The sequence below is a fragment of the Diorhabda sublineata genome, chromosome 1 (assembly GCF_026230105.1).
Source record: "Diorhabda sublineata isolate icDioSubl1.1 chromosome 1, icDioSubl1.1, whole genome shotgun sequence".
NCBI lineage: Eukaryota > Metazoa > Arthropoda > Insecta > Coleoptera > Chrysomelidae > Diorhabda > Diorhabda sublineata.
In genome coordinates this window covers 35,171,335-35,182,351 of record NC_079474.1, presented here as the reverse complement: position 1 = coordinate 35,182,351, position 11,017 = coordinate 35,171,335, and the positions used below count along the sequence as shown (strand labels likewise).

At 29.3% G+C, this 11,017-nt stretch overlaps 3 protein-coding genes across 3 annotated transcripts; 2 read left to right on the top strand and 1 right to left on the bottom strand.

The window, feature by feature from the left end:
- The first annotated feature begins 130 nt into the window (after positions 1-130).
- LOC130449621 (docking protein 2) lies at positions 131-5,507 on the top strand. Its single transcript, XM_056787567.1, has 3 exons — positions 131-331; positions 664-1,241; positions 1,323-5,507. The coding sequence occupies exons 1-3, from the start codon at positions 251-253 to the stop codon at positions 2,077-2,079; spliced, it is 1,416 nt and encodes a 471-aa protein (XP_056643545.1). The 5' UTR covers positions 131-250; the 3' UTR covers positions 2,080-5,507.
- Positions 5,457-6,009, bottom strand: LOC130449630 (DNL-type zinc finger protein-like). Its single transcript, XM_056787579.1, has one exon. The coding sequence runs from the start codon at positions 5,980-5,982 to the stop codon at positions 5,542-5,544; it is 441 nt and encodes a 146-aa protein (XP_056643557.1). The 5' UTR covers positions 5,983-6,009; the 3' UTR covers positions 5,457-5,541.
- A 593-nt stretch (positions 6,010-6,602) lies between these two features.
- LOC130445788 (aarF domain-containing kinase 1) lies at positions 6,603-10,547 on the top strand. Its single transcript, XM_056781662.1, has 5 exons — positions 6,603-7,307; positions 7,359-7,690; positions 9,175-9,424; positions 9,487-9,665; positions 9,742-10,547. Exons 1-5 carry the CDS (start codon positions 6,873-6,875, stop codon positions 10,091-10,093), a joined length of 1,548 nt encoding a protein of 515 aa, XP_056637640.1. The 5' UTR covers positions 6,603-6,872; the 3' UTR covers positions 10,094-10,547.
- Positions 10,548-11,017: the final 470 nt, after the last annotated feature.

The following is an 11,017-nucleotide window of genomic DNA, read 5'->3' as shown; positions in this document are numbered from 1 at the left end:
CTCTAACTGATTATATATTAATGATAATTGTATATTTATTTAAAAAATAATGTTTTATATACCTCCTATCGGACGGTTAGCTACTTCCAATTATTTGACAGATCGAAATATATCTACTTTTAACTAATTTAAATAATCTGACAACTGTGTAATGAACAACGAAAATGTAAACTGATAAACATTTTTTCACTTCTGATAAATATAGTGGACGTGATATTTATAGTTAAATGATCATATTTTGTTAAATGTTATGATTAATACCGCCAAGATGGAACATGAAGAACCAATTTACCGAGGAATTTTACAGTTACCCGTTGGAAAGCTGCTTAAGGTATTACCTGTTGATTAAATTTATTTTTACATTCGAATCATTCCTGTATTTTTTATTTTAAAATTTTATATCCACTTCCAATGTTGTTGTTATATTAAATGTTTTGGTTATTTGTTTTACGAACAAAAAATTGACAATTCATTGGTTTAGGTTAGGAATTATGACGTTTAGTACGGGATGGGCGGCTTTGTTGATATATAAATATATAAAAAGGAAATAAATTTGTTTATGTATATATATATATATATATATATATATATATATATATATATATATATATATATATATATTTATGAAATATAGGATATTTATTTGTTTTTTTATAATTTTAGAAATCTTGGCAACAAAAATACTGTTCGCTTTTTAAATCTAGTAAATTCGGTGTTGAAAGGTTAGAAGTTTACGATACACCGAATTCAAAAGAATACAGTAAAATAATAATTTTACAACAATGTATAAAAGTATATCCGAAATCTAATACTACTTTCGTAATAACAACAAAAACGAATTCGTATGAATTTAACACGTTAACTGAACATTCTAATACCGAATGGGTAAGTGCTATACAATCAGTCGCATTTCCAGATGACGTATCTAAAATAACAACTGTAGAAGAAGATAACGATTTATATTGTTCATCTGGCGAAGGGGTTTTTAACGTTAAATTACACCCTTCTCCCGTTTCTATCCGTTGCGGATTAGAAAATAAAAATTACACTTTAGTTTTGATGTCGAATGCGTTACAACTTAGGAACGTCGTCGATGATAAATTATTATTTACATGGCCTTATCATTACATACGACGTTACGGTTATAAAAATGGTCGATTCACCTTTGAAGCGGGAAGAAAATGCGAATCTGGGGAAGGAATATTTTACCTAGAACATCCTAACCAACAAGAAATATTCCGGTAAGTACTTTTTCTATGTGGTAATTCATATTTTTATTTATAGTGATTGGCGGGCGGTGGAAATATTATGTTTAATTTCAGATGTTTAGCTAGCAAGATGAAATGCATGAAAAAATTGGCTTCGGCTGAAAATTCTCCATTACTAGATGGAGACGCGCAATTTCAAGCGGCGTTCTTCATGGAGCCCCGATCTAGAACACCTCTAGTACCCTCCTCGACGTTACAATCCCTCACAGATCTATCAGTATCAAGTAAATCTCAAATCAGTATTTCGAGTAGCGATTCCGATTCCAAATACATGCAGTGCTCGTTAAAAGCCCCCGAAACGAAAATGGCGCACAAGTTGAAACCTTCGAAACCCCCCAGGAAGTTCAAACCGGTGAATAAGCCTGAACCGGAGTATGAACCTGTTCAAAAGTACGACGAGATCGAGTTCAGGAACAACGCCTGGCAAACTTTGGGGGTGGATTCGCCGGATCACACGGAACAGCACGTCGATGAGGAGGATTACATGTCGTGGGGCGATGTTAGAAAGGAAATAGAAACAGTTAAAAAACCTTTAGTGTCAGCGATTATTACGGAAAATACCCCGGGGTATTACGATAAGTTGAACTTTTTTGGGTCTACTAGTAAATTGAATACGAAATCTCCTTATAAACAAGTATATCCGGTTCCGGTGGCTTCCGTCGTCGTGGAACCGCCGTCGTTTAACGATTACGATGAAGTTCAGTGTTTCCCGGAGAAAAATGAAAAGAAGAAAAATGCAGATGAAAAAGTTAATCATCAATTTCACAACGAGGAAGCTTACGCCGTCATCAGTAAACCAAAAAGGGTCTAGTCATTTTTTTCACGTTGTAGCGTGTTATATGGGATATTCAGTGTACAGGGTGATCAATTTTAGTGATTACATCATTATTTACCAATTGTTTTTGTTATGGATGGCTCGATGGGAAATAGTGATGGTGAAGTGAGTTTAGTGATGGCAATATTGCACTGCATTGATATTCTAACAGGTTTTTATGAATTTTGAGGTTTCCGAGCTCTTTTGGGTACAAAAAATTATCTGATTTCATGTTTTTTTAATGGATTTATGAAAAAAATATTCCATTGGATTGTATTTGAGTATAATGACTCATAACTTTTTTCAAATTGTCCAAGGAAGTTTTTATATTTATTTTTGTTAATCTATATAAAAAATGAACATTTTGGAGAAAAAATTATATAAAAATGTTTAGTTTTCAAGTTTTTACAAATTAAATTTTCTTAATGCTTCTTAAAATGAACTTTTTTTGAAAAAACTGTATGAACATGAAAAATAAACATTTTTATATAATTTTTTTTCCAAAATTCCATTTTTTTATATAGATTAATGAAAAAATATGAAAACTAAATAATTATAAAAAAGTAATTGATAATCATATTTCAGAGTCATCTGATTTTTTTATCATAAAATCGAACTTTTTAAATAAGTTTTTTTTTTCAAAATTATTCATGTTTGCAACAGATTTATATAAAAAATCGAAACATTTAAAAAAAAATGATAATTTCTCAAGTTTTATAAAAAATCTCATATAGAGTCCTCCATAACTGTTTATGACGTCATGAAATCAGGTTTTCATATTTTTTATCCAGGCTCTAATTCATAAATGACGATACCCTTGAATTTACCGAATTTTTTTGTCAGAATTTCACCTGGATTATCCCTAAAAGCAGTTTCATCCAAAAACTTTCATTTGCCCCTCGTACCTGTTCGTATATCTCCGAAAATATTGATTTTAGAAAAAAAAGTTTCAAATAAAAAATAAAGAGCATATAAAGCTCTACAAAAAAGGCTTTATACGTTTTTTACCTAAACTTATTCGTTTGGTTGTTATGAATCAAAATATCTCGGCAGAAGTCAAATTATCAAAACTAACCTAACCTCCTGCCGAGATATTTTAAGTCATAACAACCTAACGAATAGGTTTAGGTAAAAAACGTATCACACCTTTTTTTTCTAGAGCTTTTCAAGCATCATTTTCTATTGGAAACTTTTTTTCTAAAATCAATATTTTAGGAGATACTTAGGAAAATTTTTGAACGCAAACGACTTTGAGCTGTCGTAGTACTAGCGACTTCAAGTAGAGGTTTCTAATATACTAACAAACTCTTTCTTCGTCACATTCCTTTCTATCAACGTGTTTTTCATTATTTTTACCAGTATTGTTACTATTTTTTGCTAAACTTCTCGATTATACCTAGAAGAAGTTTCACCAAAAAAGTTCTGTTCGCCCCTCGTACCTCTTCACATGTCTCCGAAAATATTTATTTAAGAAAAAACAGTTTCCAATAAAGAAGGAAAAGCATAAAAAATTTTCTACGTTTTTTACCTAAACTTATTCGTTAGGTTATGACTCAAAATATCTCGGTAAAATGTTAGGTTAGTTTGGTCAATTTGACTTCTGTCGAGATATTTTGAGTCATAACAGCCAAACGAGTAGGTTTACGTAAAAAACGTATACAATCTTTTTTGTAGAGTTTTTTATGTTTTTTATTTGAAACTTTTTTTTCTAAAATTAATATTTTCGGAGATATTTGGTAAAATGTTTTTACCTGCCTTAGCATCAAAATATATCGAACAAAGTTATTTACAATATGATAAATCGTAATTTTTTAATTATTTACAAACATACAGGGTGCTTTTAACCCTATAAATATAAAAAATAAAACAAGATAACTGGCAAAAGTTGATCACTACCACTATCAATTTGAAAAACTAGAAAAAATTCGACATTTTGTTAGTTTCAATAGTAGATATTCAAAAAAAAGTGTAGTAAGACCATGATTGGACAACTAGTTGACATTTTAGTTGATCAAATCTCCCTTAAATTTGTGTTTTCTGTTACCTAGCCGACTGTTTGTTATTTCAACACTCATGCGCACCTACAAATTCTGTCAGCTGTCAGAAGTTATAGGTTTGTTCTTAGTAGCTGTACTGGAACTATACCAGTGAAGGCCAATTCATGAGTATATAGAATTAGTTCCATCGGAGCATTTGTTGATTGTTGTATTTGAGATTATTTGATGTGATTCAGGCCTTAACAATAATGGGAAAAGATTTAGTACTTTTTGATATTTTACATTGGTCCAATGACGACCCAGTGGAAGCAATACAGTGAACTGGGTGAACTAGTTCTCTTGCACTGCTACTAAGAACAACGACACTAGCGCTGGTTTTGCTACAAAGAACACTCTAGTGTACACTAGTTCTACCAGTGCAGCTAAAAAGAACAAACCTCATTTTTCAGTGTATCTACAAGTATAAACTACATTAGAAAAGTGAGGTTATGGTTTTGACATTCTCAACATATTGAACTATCTTTAACATTTAAGAACGTCTATAACACGTCATTCTGTGTTTAAATAAAAATTACGTAACTTCGTATTGTGAAGTGATTACTTACCAAACTCTGTGATATTATATATTCCATCACATTTTTTTATGTATATAAACGTCATTTTTTTATATAAAAGGTGCCTAATTTTTGTATTTTTATAAAATTCGTGTGTGCTCATCTCATTTTATAAATTAAATATATATATTATGTTAACAGTATTGTAAGCAAAAAATATTTTTAATCGAAAAAAAATCCATATTTGTATACTTTTTATAAACCTATTGTGGTATAAGTGACACTATATCACAATAAATAAAATTTGAATATATTAATTTTCGTACTATCGGCAGTAAACGCATTAAAGCGATACGAGACTGTATCCTTAGTATACAGAACATTCCGAAAAATTGTTGATGTAATTTTAACTTCAACAAAACGTGCACTACCGGTATAAATTTAAAATGTGCCAAAGATGCAATTGTAGTTTTTGGTGCAAATATATAAAGTGGTATATTATTGTGATCCCCTTGTTTTTTTTGATTGTAACAAATCGAAAAATCTAACCTAATTTAACCAATTCCAGCGGAATTTTTTTCTAAATCTTTACAACAGATTTATGCAAAAAACTAAAAAATTTGAAAAAAAAACTCCATTTTTCGATTTTCTATATCCAAAATACGAGGGGAGCGCGATTATACGAAATAACCTCAAAAATAACTGATATAATCTATTTTTCTCTTGATATTACCTATTGTTATTCATAAGTACAGTATAACTTGTTTTTCTATGGTTCTCATTTACTTATATTTACTGTTTTTTGTGCCAATGAGAAATGAAATTTGCCATGTTACTTAAAGTGTATTTGAACAAATAATAAATTTATTTTCAATACAATTTTTGTGTATTTTATCACAGTAATTACATCATTTTTGTACCACTTCTTTTTCGAGTATTTCCAGACACTTATTCACATCAATTTTTCGTACACTTTCACCTTTTTCCGCTAATATATCTTCGATATTTTTTTTTCCATTCAAGTCTGTAAACCAATTTAAATTATCTGCTATTAGATGGTTGTTACTGCATCCTTCACATGTTACTATAACCACCCCTTTGTCGTAAGCGATTTTAGTAATGAAATGATTATTAGTAGTTTTACATACTTTACATTTATAGGACAAAAATAATTTTCCTTCTACTTTTCCAATAGGTTGAGATAGTGCAGGTTTGGAATTTGTTATATTAGAATTTGAGCAATATCTTACGAAATTTACTTTTTTCTTATTGGTATTACAATATCTTATATTAAACGTTGATCTTGTTAACGTTCGATGTACTAAAGTTGATAAATTTCTTAAAGACATTTTTAATACATGATAAATTTGATTTAATCTGCTTCTTTTTTAACAACTGTCATGAACAATAGATAAAGAAAGAGTAGATAATTTTTCATAGAACTTAATTTATACGTAAAACAGAATTAAAATAAAAAACAGCAATTTTATTATATAATTCACTCAAATTAAACGTAATTGTTGAGAAAATCACGAATTATGATAAATTTTATATATATTCTTTTAGAAGTTTCACTTCTATGTTTTTAAATTATCTATGATGTTAGCTCGAAAAGAAAAGTGGTTTTTATTGGTGGATATTTAAATTATTTTGGAACCATGAAAAATAAAAAGCTGTTAACTTTCTTGACAGGGTGAATGTTAATGCCAATATCGAAGAAATTAAAGTTTTTTCCAAATATCCAATTTCCGATTTACTTCTTTTTTTAACAACTGTCAATTGACATAGATAAACTAGTTATACATTATTTTAATACGTTATGCAAAACTATAATGATAAAAAAGCAGCAATTTTATCATATAATATACTAATTATTTAGAAAGTCATGAATTATACTCTTTTTATACATATTTTTTATTTCAAAATACTTCTTGTTGCTCATGATGATGATAGCTCGTAAAAACGTTTCTATTGGTGGATATTTAAAATAGAGTTTAACTACCATTCGACCAATGTCAAAGAAGAAAGTTGGTCTTCCGTAACTTTCTTGACAGGGTAAAGGTTAATGCCAATGTCGAATAAATGAAAGTTTTAATATTTTATTTCAAAGAAAATAAAAATAGGTAGAACTGTTTTTTTGTGATAATAATGACGTATTAAATTATAGTCTTTATTGTATATTTGAAATCAATAATGACCTAATTTTATTAATATATTATCAAAAGTTTTTATTTTCAAAATGTTGAGAATTAAGTTGCGTCCTTTGTTAAAATATTCTATTCTAACTAGTATTATCGGAGGTACGGCAGTAAGTTTAAAAACGAATCAATATCATTTAGATTCAATAGGGATTGTAAGGTTAAGTAGGGCAGCTTGTACAGTTTTCCAAATAGGAGTGATTTACAAAAAAGACCTTTACGGCAAACGTTTAGATACAAATAGCGAGGAATATAAAATTGTAAAGTCGCAATGTCACAAGAGAAGTGCTGAAAAACTGTTAGATTTATGCTGTACAAATAAAGGAGTTTACATTAAAGTAGGACAACATCTCGCTGCTTTGGAATATTTACTGCCCGTGGAATATGTGGAAACGATGCGAGTCCTCCATTCTCACGCCCCTACAAACTCCATAGAAGATGTATATAAAGTTATCAGAGAAGATCTCAAAAAAGATGTAAGTACAAATTTAGTTTTAGGTAATTTTTTATAGGTTGGGGGGTTTCAGCCTTTCGAGATTTTCGAATCGATAGAACCTCAGCCCCTTGGCACGGCGTCTCTGGCACAAGTTCACAAAGCTAAATTGAAAGATGGTACTACTGTAGCAGTGAAAGTACAACATCCCTATGTGCAAGGAAATTCCAAAGTTGATATGAAAACCATGGAATATCTCGTTAAAATAATGGGCGTCGTCTTCCCCGAATTCAAATTTAAATGGCTGGTGGACGAATCCAAGAAAAACATACCCCAAGAGTTGAATTTCTCCCAAGAAGGAAGGAATGCCGAAAAAATCGCAAAGTTATTCGAGAATGTCGATTGGTTGAAAATTCCAAGAATAAGGTAAATATTTGAAATTCATTAAATTATATCGTCGCAATTACTAGTCAAATGACTCAAAAATACTATCGTAAAGTATATAAATAAATTATTATTCTATTTATTTTTCGTAGTAAGATCATTTTTGTGAGTAATACAAATTGGGCGTTATAAAAAGTAATATAACTGCGAAACGAGATACCATATTTTTATATAAAATGTTATTTATTCATTTAATTTAGGATATAACTCATTTTTTGGGAGTTTAACGACAGATGTGATATAAAATGAACAGGAATTTGACTCTGAGCATCAACAGATTGATTTTTGTATGGATTCACTTTATTTCAACCATTTTACTTCGTTTTTATGTCACTTAACTTCATTTTTCACCCCCTATTTGAGTGTTTATAGTCAATTCATTTCGTTTCTACCCTTTTTCTTCATTTTAATATCAATTAACTTCATATTTCACCTTCTATTCGGGTGTAAAGATAAAATAAACACAAATTGGTATCTTTAGAAAAACAGACTGGTTTTTATATACATTTTCTACCCTTTTATGATTTTTTGTTTCATTTTAAGTGGTGTTGTAACATTTTGACATACCCTATATTAAATTTAATAATTCACAGCAAAATTACTCATTTCCTATCATTTTTGATAAACATTGAAGAAAATCGACTATAGTATTACCCAGTTTTTTTAGTAATGCAGGACGTTGTTAAAAATTTCGTCATCAATTTATTATAACTTATGGCATACCCTGTACAACATGTACAACATACAACTTGTAATTGTGATGTAAACAAGATAATTTTTTGTTCAACGTAAGTTATGAAAGATTCTATATATATTTTTAAATAACTTACAATATTTTGATTTCTTATACTATCACATATTTTTTTCTTTATTAATTTAACTTTTTCTCTATTTTTGACACTTTTCACATCCTCTTCGATATAACATATAACCTTCCCTATAATATGTATTCACCCAATAATCAAATTACATGCACATAAATTTTATTTTGCAGACTTTAAACAACATTTTAATATCCCAAATACATTAGTAAAAATTGAATTCTTAAAGTTGTCACCCGTGTAGCATCAGCCTTCGTTGTTGTAAGATTTACAACCAATCCAAGTAATTGAGTCATAATTTTTTGTTTATATTTCATTTATCGTCATTCAACAACAAATCAGTTATTATTCTATTACAAATAATTAATTATTATTCTAGTGAAAGTAATTTATTATTACTTTATTTGCTATTTTAAATCTATTACCTATTTAATTCATTTAGAACAGCAGGAAAAATATTACAACATGGCAACTATGTAACACATCTGTCGTACGTCTTTATAAATAATAATTAAAAAGAAATGTAAACATTAAAACTCGTTTCAATATTTATTTAAATTAAATGAGATTGGGAAAATTAAGAATTTAATAATGTAATTAGAGATGTTATAAGAACGTACTATATAGGGTGTGAAACAATTTCAGATGGGAATTAACTACAAAAAGAGTCTTAACTATGGACTTTGTAGAAGGTGGTCAAGTAAACGATTTGAAATATATCAAAGAAAATAATATCGATCCATGTGAAGTTTCAGACAAATTAGGTCAATTATATTCGAAAATGATATTCATCCACGGTTTCGTTCACAGCGATCCTCATCCTGGTAATATTCTCGTTAAAAAATCAGGAAAAGGACATTGTGATATCGTGTTATTAGATCACGGATTATACGCTGTAAGTCAATTACATCCCCCACGATAATCGATTATAAATCGATTTTAAAATGTTATATTTAGGATTTGAAGGAAGAAATACGAATCGAATATTCGAATTTGTGGTTGAGTATACTAAACAGAGACCATAATGGCATGAGAAAACACAGTAAAAATTTGGGTATCGAAGGAAACGCTTACGGTTTATTTGCTTGTATGGTGACCGGAAGATCTTGGAACAGTATCGAGAAAGGCATAGACAAGTAAGTATATACGAGGGGAGCGCGATTATTTCTTATTTTTAGTTAACTGTGATGTGAATGTGGCGTATATTTATAGGGAGCAGATGTCGAAGGAGGAGAGAAATTTTTTGAAACAAAATTTTACTGGTATACTTCCGCAGATTTCGGAAGTTTTGCAAAATGTCAACCCGCAGCTGTTGTTGATATTGAAGACGAACGATCTTATGAGGGGTATAGAGCACGCTTTAAAAACCGGGGATAGGATGGGGGCGTTTAGGGTGATGTCCGAATGTTGCGTCAAGTCCGTGTATAATATGCGGTATGTGAAAACTGAAAAAAAATTTGACAGATTGAAAATTTCTCTGGCGGAATTTTGGGCACTGTTCAAAATCAATTTGTACTACGCTTATCTCAATTTCAAAATGAAATCTTTCAATTTACTATTTTGACGATTTTACAATTTACTTGTTTAGTAAATTTAAGATAAATTATTTTTTTTTGTTATTTTGAAAATTATTTATTCACAAATTATTTCCTCATCGTATAATTGGTAAATTTCTTACAACCCTCGTAGATTTATCCATATTGTTAACTCAACTGTCTATACTAATAACGAGATTTTTCTATATAAGTGGCAACGCCGTAATCTTAAATTTACAAACTCTGTTGTACTGTAAGCACTGTGTTGCCAAACGTAATTTATCGTCCCCAAATCTAAAGAAATTGTATTAATGTCGATTTTTTTTGTATGTATGGGGAAAAATGGGCATAAATGTTTTAGTTTTTGTATAAAACGTTGTGTGAGATGAAATTTAAAGGAAACTTCTTTTTTTAATTTGTTTAATATAACTTTAAATTATTTGTTATTCTATATCGTTATTAATTATATATTTTTATCTAAAATTGTGTTTTTTTTTCGTCCCTATAATCATCCCTCCTTATAAATAACTTAAAAATTAATTCAAAAGAAATCTTCTTACGTTCCTCGTAACATAGTCTAGGTTTATCTACAATCGGTACATTAAATTATATTGTTAATGCGGTGTTGCGAAATTTAATATATTATGCCAAAATCCAAAGAAATTTGTTTTGAAAATTATTCGTTTCCTTTTTAATAGATTCACAAATTACCATTTACGCGTTTTTAAATAAATTTCTTACCTCATCGTACAATTCGTATATTTTCTTACAACCCTCATATGATTATCTATATCATGATCATAACTGTTTATGCTAGTGACGAGATTCTTCTGTATACGTGGCAACACCGGGATCTTCAATTTACAAGGTCGGTTATACTGTAAGTACATTGTTGCCAAACGTAATTTGTGGTCTCCCAATATTAAGAAATTTTGTTAATTTCAATTTTATTT